At 38.2% G+C, this 21,083-nt stretch overlaps 1 protein-coding gene across 1 annotated transcript in view; it reads right to left on the reverse strand.

The window, feature by feature from the left end:
- The window catches only part of CPNE4 (copine 4), a 242,934-nt gene that overhangs the window by 27,643 nt on the left and 194,208 nt on the right, over positions 1–21,083 (reverse strand). The window contains exons 9-11 of the mRNA XM_075054924.1: positions 17,101–17,187; positions 16,437–16,496; positions 10,742–10,875 (exon numbers count right to left, since the gene is read on the reverse strand). Of these exons, the coding sequence (XP_074911025.1) occupies positions 10,742–10,875; positions 16,437–16,496; positions 17,101–17,187 (281 nt within the window). The remainder of the gene's footprint in view (positions 1–10,741; positions 10,876–16,436; positions 16,497–17,100; positions 17,188–21,083) is intronic.

A 21,083-nucleotide genomic window follows, 5' to 3' on the forward strand; every position in this document is an offset into this window, starting at 1 on the left:
AGATCAGATATTTTTCCTCTGTTAGAAAGAAATTTCAAATTGTCAAAATAAAAGGGAAGTATCTGTTACACATGTAATTGAAAAAGTGTGAATGTGAGGAGGGGGAGAAGGAAGGGGAGGCGGCACGGGAAGAGGAAGAGGGAGAGAAGAGAGAGAAAAGGAGAAAAGAAAAAGGAAAAAACAGCAAATGCCACAAACAAAATAGAGTCATCTCTAAACTCAATTAAAATTGTAATCTTTCATGTTCAGGGAGTGAACTGGAAGAATATGAGCTGAATTAAGTGTTTCTTTTCTAAAGCATATGAATGAATCATGTTCCTGTGTGTATTATTTAGTACTTATCTGAGAAGGGCTTGATGCCAGTAAATTCTGAATCATAAAAGCTTACAAGGATTAGCAGCAGTTCTGAAGAAAATATAGAAATCATTTGAAATATTTAAACATTTTCAGTTCCTGCTTTGCAAGCAGAGCGAGGTAAATAAAGGACATGATCTGTATGATTGAATAGGGCTAAATAAAACCATTTAAGTGGAAGGGACCAGAGCCCATCCGCTTCACCTCTTGCAGTCCTGCACAGCCATCTGTGCTCCTCCAGGATGGGCTGGGGGTAGAGCCAGGCTGTGGTCCAGCTCTCAGCCTGCCCCAGTCAGAGTCAGAAGACCTCAAGAATTCAGCAGCAGCAGTGTTTTCTTCTCCTAATCTGTATTCTTCTCTGGGGGACCGCTACGCTGTCACCACATATTCACTGTGTGGTTGTGCTTGGTTTGATAAAACCACATCTCTGGTTTTGGCCAGGTTACCGCATGTTTAATCAAACTTGCACTGTACCTAACAAGGCTTAGCATCCAGTTCATAATGCACAGTGATTTTTAACGGAGCAGCAAGAATGAACTGATTATCATGCATCTTGGTCACGAGAGAGAGCTGGGAGCATGCAAATCAATGGTAAGTCACTGCAACAGCTACATTGTTTGGTCTGTCACAGGGATGCTACACAATCATGTGCAAAATCCTGACATTAAAATTCACTCGCTATCTTTAATTACAGCTCTTAGTCACCTTACGGGAGCTGGAATCTGCTGAATACTGAGAAATAGATACTGTCACGTAATTGGGTTTCAAGAATATGAGGGAATGCTTGTCTCACCTGCGAGGGAAATAGTTAATGAAGCAGGGGAATACAGATTCCCTGAAGCTAACTACTGAAAGGCATCAACTCATGAAATAACTAACAAAGTGAAATCCAGGTACAATGGATTTAAACTTCCCCTTGTTAACATTAAAAGAATTGCAAAAGAAGCTCTGCAGGGTAAAAATATCAAGTGAACTCAGAAATTCCTAGACTGGGAAAAGTGAATACCCACAGGAAAAAAAAAAGTCGTCAGAGCTTGAGGGAGGGAGGAGTAGGTTAAACAAAATGAAATGGCAGCGAGATATATCACTTGCCAGAAGGATCGCCTAATAAATGGCATACTCGGGAAGGTGAGAAAAAATGTCAAGCTTCCCTGCAAGATGACAACTAAATTGCAGTGACCTGATTTATACCTACATGAATGACCCAATTCAGTAAAATGTATCTTGAAAAGGAAATAGGACTTTATAACTGGAAATAAACTAGGGAAGGGGATGCTGCAAGAGGCTATGGTGAGTTATATTTAACTTCTCAAACCAGGCAGTTTTCAGACAGTCCTATGTATTTTAAGGGGTTGCACATATGTCCCTGTACCTTCCAAAACCTTAACTCTATAGTAAATTGGCGTATCTGTAGGATCATATATGGAGAACTGTACCATCACTGAAAAGGTCATTCTCACACAGACTGTAATCTCAAATGTTGAAAACTTGACACAACTTGAAGATGACACTGCAGGCAGCAGGCTGAATTCCATCACGTAAGGTGCAGATGGTGAAGATCTCCAAACCGAACAGTGGTGGGGCCCTGCCCTCTTCAAACACAAAGGTGGCTTCCAAGTTTCAGAGTGTATTGCACTAAGCAACCACAAGAACAAAAGCTTTCCTACATATGCACATTATTTTGTCCTTTTTTACATATTACATTGGGAAGGGTTGGTCAGAGACCTTCCTCTGCAACCATTTTCTATCAGAAAACACCTATGTATAAGGGGTGTGCTGGGAAGAGGGGAACACAGGACTGCATTGGCATATGTATGCAGGGAGGTGCAGGGAGAGGAATTTCTCATAAAATGCTCTCAAGATACAAATGCGCTTTCTAGGATGAGCTGGATAAAACTGGTACAGAGATTATATCGTGATCTAATGTGACCAAATGAACTGTTGATGTAATTTTACCAAAATCAAAATGACGTTAAGTCAAAATGAAGAACACTATCAAAACAAGTTAGAGCAAAATTGGAAGTGAAATATACTGATGACTAAACATTCAGTTAGGCATCACTGAATACACAGGAAGAAATGGGCTACTACCCTCTGTTCATCTGCTGATTTGGGATCTCTGATCAAGGTTAATTTCACAATAATTTGGAGGGGATAGTGAGATAGTAAATGGGACCTAATTCACAAGAATTGCCTAGCTTTAACTGAGAGCAATTTGACCCACAAACATCCTGTTAAGGTCAGGCAAAAGATGTCCACTTTCTGTAAAGGAGGAAACTTGCATGAGAAGATTTAGAACATGGTGTTCATTTACCCCACAGAAGGGTTTCCAAATGGGAATAATTTGCTTCTTAGCTATATGCTGATATAATGGAGTGGATGACTATAATAGTTACATCCTTAACAATGCAAGGAGGAAATTCACACTTCTGAAATTGTGGAAATGGTTGTGTTGACTAAAGATGTACCAGATCAGTATCAGATGGCATCAGTGAAAATGGCAAGATAAACTGTTATCATCTCCTTTACTTATGCTTATTTACTTAGTAATCTTTATTTACACAGAGGTCTAGTGTCTACAGCAGGTGGTATGCAATTTCACATAAAGTTTGTAGGGTTTTATACTTCAAGTCATTCTCTTCAGAAAGAAATGCTGACAGAGAAATCCCAATGGTACCAGGCTACACAGCCCAGGAGAAGTGTCAACTACTGCACAGAACAAAGCTCTTCCTCAGAGGAGATTTTGAGCTGAATCGAGAAATAGTAAAGACCGCATAGAAAAGCCATGCAGAAGGTTCAGATTTTGATGCATCTACCAGCTGACAGAATGCAGCAGAGGTCTCTGAAAAGTATGTGGAGGAAGCAGTAGTTTTGCTAAGAAACTTGGAAGGGACTGCTTGTGACTGATACACTGACATAGGAACTGAGTTCCTGGAAGAAGAGGCAGAGTAAAGAAGGCTCAATGGCAAAAACTTGGCAAGGGAAAAGGCAGAGCTGTAAGAATTGATGGTACCTGCCCAGATAAAGGGCCTGCAGATATATACATATATACACATATATATACACACAGATATACACACACACATATTTATATGTATGTATGTACATACATACGCGAAAGAAGCTGTTACGAAGCCAGCTTCCCAACACAGCTGTTGTACTAGACTAATTCTCCTGTACTGATTCTTGGGATAAAAAGTGGTGACTGTAGAAATCCCTGTGTGGCAGCAGTCTGCAAATACAGGTTCTGCAAAGGCAAATACTAAATATGTGTACGTATATATTACGTAATTGTGCCAGCCTAGGTCCTCAACAGTTAAATTCAAGGATTTTCAATCCAGTTTGGTGATTTAAAGTATTAGCAATTTGTTTTTCCCAGTGCAGTTCTAGTCCTTCGTTATCCAAACACTTCAGAATATGTTTACCCGCACCTGAGCTTACTGATAAACATATAAGCTACAAGTCTTTCTGTACAGGTTACTGTTTTTCTATATTTCTTCTGTTGTATGTCTATGCAAATTTGGTCATATTAAAGCACTAAATAAAAAGATTCATGTCTTTGCCCCATGGTTTTTAAACTTGTTTAGATATGCTAATCAGCTTTTTTGCTTAACAGCCTCCAGAAAGGTTGTTTCTGTAATTAAAGTGCTAAAGAGAGATGCTTAATAATTAAGCATATTTTTACTTATTGATCTGTATGGGTAGATTAAATTTTATCATCTATAGCTCTATGTAGGGATTCAATGAAATATTTAATGTTGCATATAGTGCCAGTTATCCTAGGGAACATTCTTTCACCCCAGTTTTAATGAACTACTATTATACTATTATCTAAACGAAAGCAAGTTTCTGCTTTTCTCCTTGTGTCTGGCAAAAGTACCTCAATGTATTTAATTCGGATCCCTCCAGCCAGGGTAACTCTCTGAGTCTTCATCCACAAACCCAGACATAGCTTCAGGATGAATAAACTTTTAAGTAATTCTTAGGTATGAGGCTCTGATTAATAAAGCAGACTGCAAGGTGTAAACTCTGGGATCTCTTTTCCACTTAAAGCCTCAATGCAAAACACAGCATTTAAGTATGTACTGATCTTTGTATTTGGGACCGATTGCACTGATTGATGTATGACTTCCATAACATGTACTGCATTATACATACCTTGTCCTCTTTCTCCTCCCTAACTATCCTCTGCTGTGTACGTCAGGAAATGTGTTTCTGGGACAGATGGACCTTTCATCTGACGTAAGTTTTTCCCTTCTTAGAAAGGGATGTGCTGGACGGGGAACCTTGGTCTTTTTTATTTTCTCCTTTAATTTTTTTCCCTTCTTCATTTTCAAGTGTACTTTATTGCACGAGGGAAGGAAGGTTTTTATATGGTTTTCAATCAGAGTGAATGCACTTGCTTAGGCCTAAAATACTGAAGAAGAGATCATAAAGAGGAATTTTTGCATCTAGTCAGCTACTGCTGCAATTCACTGACTGCAGAAGCTGATGTTGAAACTCAGACTGACTTCAGGACTTTCATATCTTTTGTGGAATGTGGCCCAGCTTTTACATTTTCACTCTTAAGTATTTTACAGAACTCTACACATAAATAATTTCTGCACTTTGCAGGAATAATGTACTCTGGGCTCGTTAGTGGCCTTTAGGGAGGTTGCTAGACAAGCATGTGTTACACAAGCGGTTTATTTGTTAACATATGATCTCAGTGTGAATGTCAGTTTTAAGGAGCTACTTGAGTATTTAGAGTTAAGGAGGCTATTTGCCTAAATGAAAAAGGACATTAGTGTCAGGAAACAGATAGAATTTATCTTCTGTGTGTTTCAAGGGCTGTTGGAAATAAAAAAAAAATCTGCAGTATCTTTAAGAGTGAATAAACAGACATAGAGATTTAAAATAATTAAGAACTAATCTTTGAAATAGATTTTGAATACAAATAAAATGAAGACCAATTTATGACATCATTTTACAAAACTATGTGGTCAAACACATGGAATCATGCATTGAGTGTGTAGATCAGAACAGGGATGGCCCATCAAGAATGGGAAGTTCCACAAATATCCAATGCAACAAATGCTTAAAAGTATTTGATAAAATACATCTAAACTTTGCGTTTTTCAAGGTGTGAGTATTGATTTGACCATGCAAAAGCCAATTCTCACACATGTTTGTGAGCACTTTCTATTAATCTAGTGAAGAACTCTGAATGTATGCACAAATATAAAACTATGTGTAAAAATTAATCATAAAGATCATCCAGGCATATGGGAGGCACTGAACATTTGGGTGTGGGGCAAACTATTAACAATAAAGTTCAAATTCAGTAAAACTCCTAACTCCACCTTAGTGCCATCTATATTTTGCATAATACTTCAGTGTTAGCTTGAGTCAGACTGAATTCAGTGGGATTAGATAATAAGCTCTAGTGTCTTGCTGAATCAGAACAGAGGTTTTAATGCAAAGATAAATATTTAATGTAATATAATGAGATTCTTAACATGCAGAAGGGAAAGGAAAGCTACTAACTGCAGAAATCAGATTTCAAACTGAGGAGCAGATTTGCAAGTCCTGCCATGGGCTTCACTCACAATATGATCATTAAAACCTGTGATAATGTAAGATCATTTAAGAATTATTTCAGCCTTTAGCAGGGTGCGCATGTAACAGCATTTATCCTTACAAACAAGCTATTTACAGTCCAATTCCAGCCCTTTTTCCTTTGTCAGAGACAGCAATCACTGCAGAATGAAAGATGAGCTACACTCATGGCTAGCTGTTTGTATTCCAGCACTGGTAAAACAAATCATTAAGATCAAAGGACCAGCCATTTTAACAAACTGTGTGCACTGTTGTTATTGTGACTTATGGCTTTGCTCTGCAGAGAGGAAAGCTATAAACAGCATAAAAGAGGTATCAATTTTTTTACTGCATGGTTAAGTGTTAACCATACATATGTAAGTATATATAATACCTATATATTATATGCATACCTATATATTTATACACACATGAGTAAAACTCTAGTTTTATATACATCTCTACATATGTCTGTCTAGGTATATAGCTCATGTGCTTACATGAGAGAGACACAGCACACCTGCACCTATGTTGGGAAAAGTTTTTGTTTTATCTATAGGTATTAGTTTCCACAGATGTTTCCAGACTATAATAATGGAAACAGACTTGTCACTGTGCAGGTATATGTGCTGAGGGCACATCCCTGTACTCTCTGGGTGCTGGCTCTCGCCTATACAAGTGTCTAGCAGGCAGTGTTCAGGCAGTACGCCCTCCTGCAGAGCACGGGAGCTCCTCCCTGCCCACACGCTGCCCCTTCCTTCTGATGGAAGCCAGGATGAGGAAGGGCAAGGGGGAAGAGGTAGGTAGGTCAGGTCCTGACTTGCAGTTAGGACATGGCCAGACCTTCTGCTGGGACACAGGGGATAGGAGATGTTCCCCCATTCCCCAGTTTAGCCATGAGCTTCTCTGGCTTACAGGGCAGTGTCATTCCATGCTGAGCAGGGTACAGTTTTGTAATACAAATGAAAAGTATTTGGGGAACAGTTCCCATGGAAAACAGGACACATTCAAAATTATTACTGTATATAAATTACAGAGTTAATTAATGTATATAAATTACAGAGTTCCATGGCTTTTATACGATCCTGGTTCAGAGGTCTGATATTTCAACCGGTGAATGAGTTTGTCTTTCCCCGTATCTGGGTGTTCGACACCTACCATCCATCCTTTGAAAACAGCATTCTCTTGAAGGGGTCTTTACCAGGCTCCAAAACAAAAGGGTGGCCAAAACCATTGTTCAGAGTTGGTGAAGGTTAGAATTCCTAAGCCAGCCATAGCACACTGAGAGCCAGGTATAATCTCATCTGCCTTATGTACACTTGCTAGCTCATTGTTCTAAACATATAGAGGGAATATACGCACATTTGGTAGTGATCAGCTGATTTTTCAGGATCCTGGCTAGGCTGATATTGCTGGTCATCAAAACCCACTTGACTTGACTTCTGATCCAGAGAACTCAATACTGAAATTACTGAGGTAAAGAATAAATATGGAATGATACAGAAGCAGGTCCTTTTAATATTAAACACTTCAGCACCCAATGATTTTTCATCATTTTCATGTTTCTTTATGATACAAAAAATGTGGAGTAGACTTGCTCAATTTCAAGGTAAAATTATACCAGTGATATAATTCTTAATGTAAAAGAAAGCTTCTGAAAATGTTTAAATGGAAATATGTATTTCTCACTTATTGCTTCATGAGTTCATCTTTAAACATTCATGAGTCATTTATCTTAACATAAATTCTTCTCCATGGAGGTGTCTGCTTATTATACCAAATATTTTCAATAATAAGTTTTTAATGTGTTTTCCTCTTTCCAGTATTTCTAACTACATTTTAGAGCCTAATTCCTTAAAACTAATGAAAGTTCCTCCTTCCGTTATGATCCCTTGCTGCTGTTGCTTAGCCACTGATTATATCACATACAAACTTTATCTTCTCTCTTATGACATGTGTTGTTATAGCCTGAAACAATTCTGCCATATAGATGAAGTATTAAGTCTTTTGTGCAGGTGAACAGCTCTTCCATTTCCCATACCATTATCAGATTGGCCTATTCCTACAGGACTGCAGCATTTCTACAATCCGGATAATAATCAAAGTCTATTTCTCATTCTCTGAATATTGCTGATGAAAGAATGAATCTTATTCTTTCATGCTTAACTATGCAGAATGGTGCTATTCATTGAACTGTTTCAGGAATTTCTGAACTATACAGATAAATGGGCTTTTGGATGAGCAGGGATTATTCCACTGTATCAAGGGATGTGAGGCAGCACTTAATTTGGAGCATTAATTACTTAGGAATACATTACATTAGGCTGATATGTACAGAAACATAGATTATGACAAGATTTGACTTGATCGACAGAACTAAGTAGAGTATATAAAAGAAAATTTTGGATTTTGAGGGGTCTCTCTATATATCACTTGCCAATCCAATTCCTCCCAAATTACAAATAAATCTGAACGTTGCTAATTACAGAAATATTTTAAGTAATAGCGATAGGCTTTTAAAAAAAATAATTAAAAAGCAGTCTTTTGGTATGTAAGTGTAGCAAAAGTACTTAGCATACAACAGCTGTGCTACTGGAATGCAAAAAGAATTGCAAACAACAGATTTTACTTTATTCTAACTATTCTTTCATTTGATGTAAATACCTTAATCCTGAGACCCAAAGAAAACCACTCCATTTTCCTTGGTTTGGACTGAAATCAGCCAGTTCTGCCTATTTGATATAATTGATGGGTAAAAACTATAAAACTTCAGGTAACAGCGGTGCCATCTTTGTGGCCTCATATTTTAATCTTACTAAAGACATGCCCCAATGCAAATGATGACACTCTGGCTCTGAACAGCCCTTAGGTTCAGCAGGTCCCTCTCTTTTCACTTCTGGCTGCTCTTAACCTGGAAACAGAAATCCTACTCCAGTATTTGAAGCACAACTGGGCTCACTGCCGCAGTTACAGATCTGTGCCACATTTCAGACTGTTACTGAATTTGAAACTCTTTTTTTTAAATTGTATATACAGATTTGCTTTATAGGTCGTATATACTCATATGTCTCAAGGCTGCAACTAAAACCAGAAAGAACTCCTATATAGAACCTGTAGATTATTTTATGTGAAGGTTTGCTCCTCCTAATTTCTTTTCTTTAGAAAATTGTAAGTTTTCATTTCCAGTTTTCTGGATTCAAAACGTGCAAATATAAAGAAAAGCTCCTTACTTGACATTTTGATCAGAAAGCACTGACCATGTTGAATCAACTTGCCCATGGGAATATATTTATCTTGTCACAACTTGAGAGTATGGACAGGCCAAACACATGCCAGAAAGGTGACACTTCCCTGGGAAGAGAAATTCTGTCTTTTGTTCAGCCCTAGTCCATAGCTCATACAACCTTAGTTGTGCTGATTAGCATCAACAGGCATTTTCTGCAGCACAATAGAACTGAATGACACTGATGACTTCATTTAAAAAATGACTGGCCATTATTTTTTGTATGGATTGGAATATGCTATATTGAGAGAAGAATCCTGATTTGGGATTAATATTTCCATACAGGAAGGAACTGTGCCACTTAACTATTTCATTTTCTTAAAAAATACACCTTAAGTGATAAAATAAAAAGATCTGTGTGCAAAAACCAGCCCTTTTTATTCCTTTCCCTATTTTGAAGTATATTAATCCTCTGAATTATTGCTAGTAATTATTAAATTACTGGATAATCACTGAGGACTTATCAGCTCACTTACAATAAAATATTAATTTTCTCAGACTCATTGACTAAGTGTGACCATCAAATTCTTACAGAAATTGTATCAGGGCAGTATTTTCCTCATTCTTCTTTGAGAAGACATTTCATTACCATGCAAATGGAAGTGCCTCTGAGCAGGCTAATTGGTATATGAGACATGTAACATGGAAACCACAGCATTAAGTCACTTCACAATTTATACACAAAGTATAATTCAAATTTGCCTGGAAATACCACTGTTTTTTTAAGATCTGGTATTTACATACGGCAAAGTGGTGGGTGGATGTCTATTACATGTGCAAAGATTAGAAAGAATAATTCTGTAAGATACTATAGCTCACCAACAAAGAAAGAATATTTAAAGGAAATGCACTTGGTAATTAGACTAATAATGGACAATTAATTTGATAGAAGCAGGCAGCCCATTTGAAAGCAACCGAAGTACATAATGTAATCAAAGCATATTTGGCTGAATTACCTGCATTTGTTCATTTATTTAAAGGCATGTTGTGTGCACACATTACCACTATCTTTTAATATTTATTTTAGAAGAGACTGTAATATTCAACAGGCTAGGAGAACACTGAAAAAGACCACACATTTACTTCTATGAATAGACACGGCCACTAAGCAGTTTAGGCAACTACAAATCCAGTTTCAAACACAACATCTCTGTACACTTTTCCATAGGATGGGACAGAACCAGACTCCCAAGCATATCAGTAAGGATGCTATCAGCATCTGCAAAACAGGCTTCAAGTTTAACACACATTGAAAAATCTCCCCAAACACGCAATTTTGGCATGTGAATACAAGCCTGAAACTTAACACACATACCAGCCAAACAGCCAAGAGTCGGGCCTTTCATTACCATCAAGCTAATCTAAACCACTCAAAAGTGTGTTAAGGTAGACTATCTTTCTGATGTGCAGTCATTTCTCTTAAGCAACTAAACATTGAGCTACTGCAGCCGGCAACAGGCAGTCATTGATTTCACACTGTGAAAACACTTTCTTAAGACAACTCTGTTATCAAATGTGGTTATTTACCTGTCATAGTCTTGGCAAATCTCCCCAACAGCTACCAGTGCTTTCAAGTACTCATTGGGTTGGTAGGGGTGGATGTAGTGCAGCGAGCAGCTGTTTCTAGGATCACCATTTGATGCAGTGAAATCTATAGCTACCTGGAAAAGAAGAAAAGTCAGTATGTTGTGGAGCTCTTCGGGGCGTAAGTATACCCACACGAACCATGTATCTACCAGAAACAGTTTTCCGTAGAGACTGCAGCCTTAAAGCAAAGGTTATTTTACAGTGTACTTCATCAAATTTGAATTAGGATAGTATTGACAAATATGGCTAAAAGTAAATGCCAGCTTATAAAATAAGAGATAATAAACCTAAAATGGCATAATTAGGAAAAAAAAAATGAACTGCATTATTATTCTATGTGGAAAACTATGTTCTAATATAAATGAATCCAATTAACTATCTCTAGGTTCTCATACTTAATTAAATTATTCCAGCTCAGGTGATGTTCAGGACATAAGAGCTTTGCAGCAAAAACATCCCAAGAGACTTAAAAAGCCTACTGAAACTATAAATTAAAAACTCCAGTTAGGGACGATTCTTAGCTATTTTAAACCTTACTGTTGCTGTAGTAATAGCAGCAGATACTGCCTGTCTGGTATTTTTTATCTTTAAAACATCTAAGCATTAAATAATTAACCCTCCCAATTTCATAGATGATAGCAAGCTTAAAGGTGAGCTGCAGCGTAAAAATAAAGCTTGAACCCTGCACAGATTTTTGTGTTGAAAAGGCTTAGATAAGATTGTGGGAAGCATTCATTGCAAAAGCAAATATTAATGAATCCTCTTAAAATTAATTTCACCCTTTTAAAATGCTCTTTATACTTCTCACTGAAGTGAAATACTCTGGCACACATCTTCCTGTGATATGACTATCATGGACCAGAAAGCCGTCTTCTGAATTTGTGCTGCTGCTTTCTAGGAATTCCTAAAAGGAGCAACAAGAAACCCAAAGGGTCTCATAGAGGCAATGAAGCCAGTTACAAACTTCCTTATGATTTTGTCCAATGACCTCTTCCTCCAAAAAACCCATTAAACCTGGATATTCAATGGACAAATGCACAGAGTTCAGTTTTCAGTTTTACAGTGGAGTTGACAGGTAAGGGCCTTGCAGAAGGCTCCAAAAAGAACTCTGAAGTCCTAGCTTGCCTCTGTGAATGTGCAGCTTCCCCAGCTGGAGCAGAGGGAAGACTATTTTATGCAGCTATAAAATGAAAATGAAACATGACATTTTCATTCTCCCTTAAAAAAATGACACAGTCTTCCTGAAACTTATTTTTCGTTGCTAAAAACTAAAAGGGAAAATCATACGGGCCCAACGCAACACGGCTTTTCCCCACTGTTTCTGATTTTCCACCTCTAACTCAGCTGAAGAAAAATATTTTTCACTGGGCTCTAGTTAGCTTGGAAATCCCTTCGTCGCCTTGATCAACTATGAACTGCCACCACCTCGCATTTCAGTCAGGAGACAGGAGCTTGATTTGGCTTGCAGATAAAGTAATCTTTCACCTCTGCTTCCCTACTCATTGTTTATACACTGAAGAAGTGAGTCTGTCTTCCACACAGATCTTTTTTCAAAAATGATAGCTTGATTTAACTTGAATAAATCAATGGGAAACCTCTCATGTTCTCACTTCTATGCATGTATGTAACTGAGGAAGAAAGAAACACTAGTGGTTTGTGAAACCTAAAGTAAACCTATAGACACTTGTATGCATTAGCTTAGTTTTGGGACACTTGTTCTTGAAAAATCTTAGCCAAGGTGTGTGCATTTTCTTAAAAAAGATGTGTATTTTCTCTGGTATTAATTTAACCTTATTTTTTTGTTCTGATTATAGAAAGTGAAAATGTCACAGTATGATAGAGAAACAAAGGGCATTCCTGTAAAATTGTTAAAAGTAGGTGTTTTTACTGATAATCTCAAAACAGACATTAACAAGACTTGAGTGACGTATCAGACAGAACTGGACAAGTCTTCCTTCATGGCTGTTAGCAACAGCTAAATGCTTTTTAACTGAAAAGAAGAGCACAGCGTAGGAATGAGCACTGGGTTTTAAGAGCTTGGAAAAAAGTCTGTGGCTAGCGTTACTTGCCATGATTCCAAAATAACAGTGCAGAGGTCTGCTCTTTTAACATTACCCAGCAGTACCAAGGTCTTGTGCAAATACCTAGGATAAGGATTTGTAAAACTAAGTTAACATATCACAGAAGTTAGGCTAATATCACAACTGAGCTAATCTTGTGGGTAGCAAAGTAGGAATCTTTCTTACAGTGCGTACATTTAATTTTTATCAGTGTATCTTTAAATGTATCAGTTCCAATGTACCAGTCATCTTCCCACAGCTAAATAAGAACATAACATAGCAATAACAACACTCTTAGTACTTTTTTAACTCAGCCTTGTAAAAGGGTGATTTTTCATTGTGCTAAAAACATCCTACATAGCTTGGACCTACTGCTAAATCTGTCAGCAACAAATCAGCCTGCCCAATACCGTGACCTGCCTGAGAGAGAATCTGTCCAATATATCTTTCTATTACAGTTTCTTTTATGCATGTTACACATCCTTTCTGCTGTATTTCCTGAAGTGATGAAAATGTCTTCTGACTACAGACCCATTTGCACTGCCAGCTTCTGAACACTTCTTCTGCAGCAGGCAACACTGATAAGAGATACAGGGTTTTGCAATAAGCAGTGCATAAAAATAGCGGACTGGAATCAGCACTATTGATCTCTATAGATGAAAGCTTCTTAATAAATGGTTTTAAAGTAAAGAAGAAGTTTACTTTCGTTTTTCAGAGACATTCTTTCTAACTACAAACTATGTTCCTACAATAGACGTACAAAGTATCCCAAGAACACACAGCATGATGTTACCAAAGCCTTCATTAGTGCCTTAAATAAGCAGGTACATCATACCACAGCTTTTTGTTATCAAATGTATCCTTAGCATCCCAGTTTCCCTCCCTCAGCAAGTGCCCTTTCAAATCACAGTTGCATCATACTGCCTGTACACAGCATGAACTCAATAGAAATGTCATTAGGACACTACCACCACCACCACCACCACCACATGTACCAGGAGAGTTTCAAACAATTCCAGATCCATTCCAGTTAAAATAAACGGAAATCTGGGAAGGTGGAAGGAATAGGCCTCCTCTATTTCAGTGGTCTGAATTAACCAGATTAGGACTTTGTGAAAAGGAGATTATATGATGTGTGCAGAAAGCAAGGGAGCATTGAATATCTCCCCTGTAGGCTGCACCCTTTGGCTTCAGTGCCCACTGCAGAATCTCTGGTATGTTTCTGGAAGCAGCAACACATCTTACAACCTGTCTGCTGTCATCACCGGGGCCTGGTGCAACTCAGACAGGAGGAAGTATAACATGCGGAGAGTCTTTAAGTAGAATCACTAGGTTATGCATGAACAGAGCTATAGGCACAGAGACATCCACAATGGCTTCCCCTGAGTCCATGTAAGTTGAAAACTGATAGTGATGAGGTTACACAGTCCTGTAGCTGGTGGATTTACCATTGAGGTCAGCAGTAATTCAGGGATCTCTGCGGTTCACAGTAGAATGGATCTTTCATTTCCTGTATGTCCTCACTGCCCGTCCTTGCAGATGAGTTTGCCTAAATTTCCTATTATCAATGGTTTTGTTTCATTTCAGCAAAATGAAACATTAAAATAGTATAATATAGTAGAAGCAATACTATCCATTTTAATGCATTTTAACACAGCAGTTTCCAACTTGTGGTTCACAGTCTACTAATAGGAAATCTGTGACAAGTAAATAAAAGGCAAGCAAATTGCCACGACCCTTCAGTGCACTGTGTAAGGACTTGCTCTTCCATTGGAAAACATTTAGGAGGAATCAAAAAGAGTTTGAAAAGCACAGCTGTAACATCATAACATGTATATCCCTAGACACTTTCTAATAGTTACAGTGCTCCTGTGCTTGAGCCAGAGTTGTGGGAAATGCATATTAACCAGTCTCTGCATGTGCTTAAGCACCTGCCCTGATTAGAAAAGGCTTTTAAATATTACTTAAAGACATTACTGTCTTTCAGCTAATGACCTTGAACCCATCTGATAATTTTCTTCCAGTCATATTTTTATGGAGGAAATGTCAGGAAAGATAAATTAAAGGGGTTTCCAGGGATTGGTGAGTTTCAGATTTGGAGGAGAAATGGGGATTGCAGGCATGTGGGGGTAACAGAAGAAGCTGGGTAAGGCAGAGAGGTGATTACACAGAATGCTTTGCTTGAGAGAAGACAGCTATAAAGATCTTTGTCCACTACAGTAGGTATTTCCTTCAAAACCAAAAGCAGGGTCCTCAGTTCTGGGTGTTATCCAATGAGTTTGTGAGGGGTACTGGCAAAGTGCATGTTTTACACCTCAAAAAGCTGATTCATACACAAGAAGACAATCCACTACTGTCTATAGCAGCTGCTGTTGCTGGAACTTTCTGTCGGGACAAAAAAAAAAAATCTTTTTCTGTTAAAGCTTTTTGGAAAATGAAGGCTTGTCTGGAAAAAGTGAAATGGAACATTTCAGTAGCATCCAATATCTGATACCACGACATTAATACCTGGGAGCAGAAACAGGGCATGGTGCTACAGGAAAATAAAAGATCTCTAGAAGAATAATATTACCTTGGAGCACTAGATTTTATCCCTGTAACTGGCATGAAATTAGAAGTCATATAAACCAGACTGGAACCGAGACACAATCTGTATTCCTACGCTATGGGAAATACTGATTATTTTTTTTTAAAATTTTTATTCTTATTTCCCAGATTCAATTAAAAAAAAAGAAAAAGAAAAAGAAAAGATCAAAACCACACAGCATTAAATGTTTCTAAAAATGATTACTTGGAAGTGCAAAATATTGTATTTCTGTTTATGGGGAGCTCCACAAATCATTTTATCCCGTTCCTTGAACTGAGTAGCTTCTGAATTCACTCTAAATTACAACTGTGTCCCTCTGTAGTGCCATCTTACTGTTGGTAGCTATGGCTGAGGTATGAAACGTCAGCATATACCCTAGCATTTACCCCACACTGACAGAGAGAGGTCCCTGGCTGGACTATTGCTCTGCCTGTGACTTTCTGTATGGCACCATTAGAGGGGAAACAACTTGCTTTAATGGAGGACTCATTCTGGAAAGGAAGACTGGCCCATAGGATTGATGAATAGGGCACCTAACATTTAAGGTGAGATGAAATCGCCCCCTGTGACACAGTCCCAACAAGGGAATTTATTTGAAATTCTTGTGAACAAACTGAGGCTCAAAAGCCAAAGGCCAGTCAGCACTGTCAAAGGGGCTAATTCAGTTCTCCAGCTTTTGGGACTGGGTGTAGCTCAGATGGAATTGGTAGGACTACACCACCTTAGCTTCTCGCCCCTGTATGAAGTTGTCTTTACTTTTTGCAATGTGATTGTCACTGCTGCAAAACATAAAAGTAAGTCAGCATGTGCAAGAAAAATCCTACTGCATTAGAATAGTTTTATTTTCTGGGTTTAATACATTTTGCAAGAAGACTTTAATAATTTACCAAGGAATGGCATGTAAGAATCATTTCTCTGTGAAAGTAATGAATCAGTATCTAAGGGGATTCCCTTTCTTTAAAACAAGTTAGAGAAGTAAGACACTTACTGTAAACTGTATTTGGCAGCCTCCCATGATATAATCTAAGAAAGAATGCATCTTGTGGATCTGCAGACAAGAAAGCAAGACATTCAAATTAGCTGTGTACTGCTAAAACATCAGAGAACTGCCTGAAAAAAGTAAATTGGAAGGAGGAAAGGGACCAATTGAAAATAAGGTAAAGGAAGAAAGCGTTAAATATAGTTTGAGATAGAAAACAAAAACGTAAACAGAGAAAATATCAAAATTATAAAACTACAGAAAGGAAAATTCACATCAAAAGTAGAACCAAGTTCTGCTCCTTCTCAGTGGGAAGTCAGTGGAAATTTTGCTATTGGTTCAGGAGGAACAAGAGCAATTTTGTAGAAATGATGGAAGGATTAGAAGGGAAACACACAAAAGACCAACTGGCAAGCCTGTAGGTATAAGAGTGTAGTATTGCCTACTCCATTGCACAACAGCAGGGACAGGGCAAGAGTAATGAAAGAGGAGAGTTGGGGATAGTCAGCTTACCTTTGGGGTTCAAGTCCTTGTCTTTACTTTTTGTAGTGGAGCAGTTTCCACTGCTATCCTACAGGCAGTTCCACTTTGTTGTCTGTGTTTCCAAACACCATTAAAATATATTGCTGAGAGCTTAGTAAAGAAACAGCCAAAGAGTAAAACATGTATTTACCTTGCACTGGTTAAGGATGACAATGCCCGAGTTCTTGTAATTCTTCTTCTTTGCCTTGTACTTGGGGTTAATGCACTCCCATTGTACCTGTGAAAAATTGCAGTCACTGCTTGAAGGAAAACCTATGTACAAATTGAATAATTAACAAAAATGGCACTGATTTCCACAGTTGACTAAATCCTATCAAATAATGGTGCACACAGAAGAAAAAATGAAAACCATTAACTATGCAGAGAATGATCTTAATAGAAAAAGGCTCAGGGCAAACATCTGTATTCAAACACATACATGTGGACACAGCAGTGAGAGAGAGATCCAGATTCGTGCGTTGTCTTCCAGTCTTATAGGTTCAGGTGTTACATAAGCAAGATTGAGATCATTTAAGAGGATAAAAAAAGAAGGAATTTAATACAAATGAAAATACTGGAGGGAGCAACCTGATGCGTTGTATTGACTACAAAACTGCCTATGCAGTAACACTGGTGTTTTGTATTAAACTCATGATTGGAGAAATTCTGATCAGAAATCATCTCACTCTCTTGAAAGAGAGCAGTAGTTTCTCCTTTAAGTCTGATAATAAAATAAAAAGTTAAGAAAATCACTAAAATGTGCACAAAGATGCAGTTATCTAATTACTGATATATTTGAAAATTATCCCTAAGAATACATTAAACCCCTTTTTAAAAATGTTCTGAATAGTTTTATTTACAAATAGTCAATTTTATAGTAAAATAGTCCTACCTTGTTACTGAGATACATTGTTTTGTTCCCATCATAACATCTTCCAGAGTCTTACTGACTTCCACTTCAAATGTTCTGCCCTCCTCCGGTTTCAGGCAGATTGATAAGACCAAGCTTTCAGACCCTGACCTCTAAAGTCTACAATATTATTCATGCCTCTTACTGCAGGAGTAAAATGTATATCTGTACGTGCAAGTATCTATTGGCATTTGTAAATCCAGATTTGTATCTGTAGTGTGTTATTAAATACGGTTAAGAACATTACTGTTTTCTTTCAGGGAGGTGCTTTCAAGTGCTGGGACAAAACATGTGATGTTTGGTAACATAAAGAATGTATCTCCAAAGGGAACTAGGATGAACTATTATCTAAAAATTCCCATTATGACATTGTGAAATGAAACATATCTGTCTTAAATGTTACAATATTTTGCCTATAGTGAAGACCTTCATAAGTGTTACAATACTTTGTCTATAGTGAAGACGTTCATATAGGATCTGAGCAAAGTGTTTGAGCATGTAAAACTATTTTTACTTTATGAACAGCCCCAGCGATTTCATTGAGCTTCAAACCATTGCCTAGCAGCAATTATTTGGATGTCTCTGAAGTATTTCAGACTTAGAGCTTTTGTCAAATGTCAAAAAAGGGAAGGCAAACCATATGGCTTTGGAGCAATACGAGACCTTTTCTGCACAGGGGAGGAGGAGTACTTTCATCACTGTGTTACTGGAGACAGATGACAGACTGAAGAATGGGAAAAGACAAAAAAATGTTCCAACTGCAGGAAGCACATCTGTTTGCTCTCCCAGTTAGCCTACAGCTCAATTATTTGTCTCATGAAATGAATTTTCCAACTGAGAAGACAGGCAGACACAGGCCCACATGTTCAGGGGAAATCCTCCATAAACATTTTTTCTCTACTCAAGAGAAGCAGTCAGGCTTAAGAAATAAAAGCCCTTCTCTCCAAGTAAAGAGGGCGCTCTGTGACACAGAGTGCAATAAACTCATATTTGGGAGAGCAATCTGACAGCAAGGCAAAACCACTGCCCACTCGCATCCTTATACATTGCTGTCTGGCAAAATGGTTTAGCATATAGTTGTCTCCAAACTTACTGCAAGCATTCCTACAGAGAAATTGTGCTGTCTGTATAGTATAAAGCAACTATAATATATCAAATAGACAGAAAAAAAAGGAGGCAGGATTTGTGTTCCTCCTCTCAACACTGAACTACACTGGAGACACCTCATTGCTTTCCACTGAATGCCCAAGGTGCACTTCCTTAATTTTATAATCCTCCAACACTAACACTTTTCAATGTGCATGCTTAAACAAGGCCTGACCTATATGAACCCTTACACTATGCACATAATTCCTCTCCTTGGGAAAAGGATTATTTAAGCCTGATAAACATTATGTTCATGTGATTGGTTTCTGGAAGAAGTTTACACTATATAAGCACCAAAGCAGCATAAAACACTGCTTCAGGGGAGAAAAATCTGTGCCTGTGGCCAGCCTCTCAGCTTCTCTGTGCTAGCTGTAAATTGCAACTAGGAATGTTCACCTACCTTTGCAATGCATTTTGAGATGTATGGATAATGATTCTCAGCAACTATCTAAAGCTCATTAAAATACTCCATGTCCAAGTCACTAACATGTCATTGGCTGATGTGGATAACAAAGCAAAGGAAAAAACATACTAGCAAATTCCTAGGAAGTAGGAAAGCAGAAAGAACAAACAATTTTGCACCTGTTAAATCTGTTGATGTGACAGTACAGAGGAGAGGAGAGGAGAGGAGAGGAGAGGAGAGGAGAGGAGAGGAGAGGAGAGGAGAAAAGAAGCCATTCCCAGTTCACAGGCTTAAAAAAACAGTTTTACCATTTTACATAAAACTCTCTATCTTCACTTACCCACCAAGATCCAGTTCTGACCTTGGCAATTCCCACAGTTCAAGCTGAAAATGTGACAAGCATCATTTGAAGGAAATTCCTATACATGCCTTGTCATATCTCCAGCTCTTGTAAAGGGAACAGAGTTCAGAATACAGCTCTAAGCAGGTACGTAATAACAAGAAACAAATTTCAAATATTTTGCTTGCACTGTGAGGCCAAGCTCAATTTTCAGTCTGTTCCCCCATTCCCTGTATTGATTTGACATTGTTTTTTATCAATTCATTTTTGTCTCTTAAATTAACTTTTTAGTTGAGAGGAAACTAATGCAAGAGTCTGCAATCTGACACTAATGGTAAACATTGTGAAGTTTGGATTCATCATTCTGAAAGTCACTTAGCATTTCCTCCAAATGCCTGGCAGCTCTGGGCTATGCAAGCTCTTTCCCTGTCAAACAACACAGTGAATCCGAAAGAGAAAGCAACCTGGTTTTAACTATCTCCTGTTAATTTAATATAAGTACTGTTGCAAAGGTTGGTAATGAACCCCCAGACTACACTGCTTTGGTGTTTTGTTTATACCCCAAAATTGAAACCACCATGTGGAGAATTTCTGAATTTAAGACAAACTCCATCCAGCTATTCTTCAATGAAAGTCAGCAAACTAATTCTGACACTTAGAAGGTCCTAATCCTCTCATTGCTGTAATGAGGAGACACAGATCCCTCAATGAGAGATATTACTCCCTGCAGTGAAGGATGCTGCCTTCCCAAACATCCTTACCCCTTCTCTTACCAAACCTCCAGAAGAAAAGAGCAAATGATGCAACCACCTGTGCCACACACCAGCAAAGGGAAGTGGAGGCGACTAAATGCAGGCAACGATTGTAGAACCAAAATTTGGGCAGTATGTGGCTACCAATAGCCCAAGCTATTCAGAGACAGAAATGAAGATCTCAGGGGAGTTTCATGTACCCTGAGGCAAGAGAATCATGATACAGAGCAGTTGCTTTCTCTGGGACACTGTGCTTGCACACCAGGACATTGGGTATTCCTGTGAGGAAAGAAAAGGTTAGACAGCTATGGCAAAACTTGGGTGATCATTAGCATGTTCTCTTGCCCCTGCTGCAATTCTTTTGTTTCTCTCCTGTTCCTTCACGTACGGCTGCTGCAACAAATTGCATAGTTTGTAAATGACAAAGGAGGCATTGTGGTCTAACGGACAGGGTGAAAAAACCCAATCGATAGCAGGCAGCTCTATATCCTGCATTATCTTTTTCTGATGCCTCAAGAAAAGGAAGTCACTTTCAAGCAAACTGCAACTCCTCCTGCCTGAAAGGCTAGTTTATTCCTGCCAT

The sequence above is a fragment of the Buteo buteo genome, chromosome 2 (assembly GCF_964188355.1).
Source record: "Buteo buteo chromosome 2, bButBut1.hap1.1, whole genome shotgun sequence".
Classification (NCBI taxonomy): domain Eukaryota; kingdom Metazoa; phylum Chordata; class Aves; order Accipitriformes; family Accipitridae; genus Buteo; species Buteo buteo.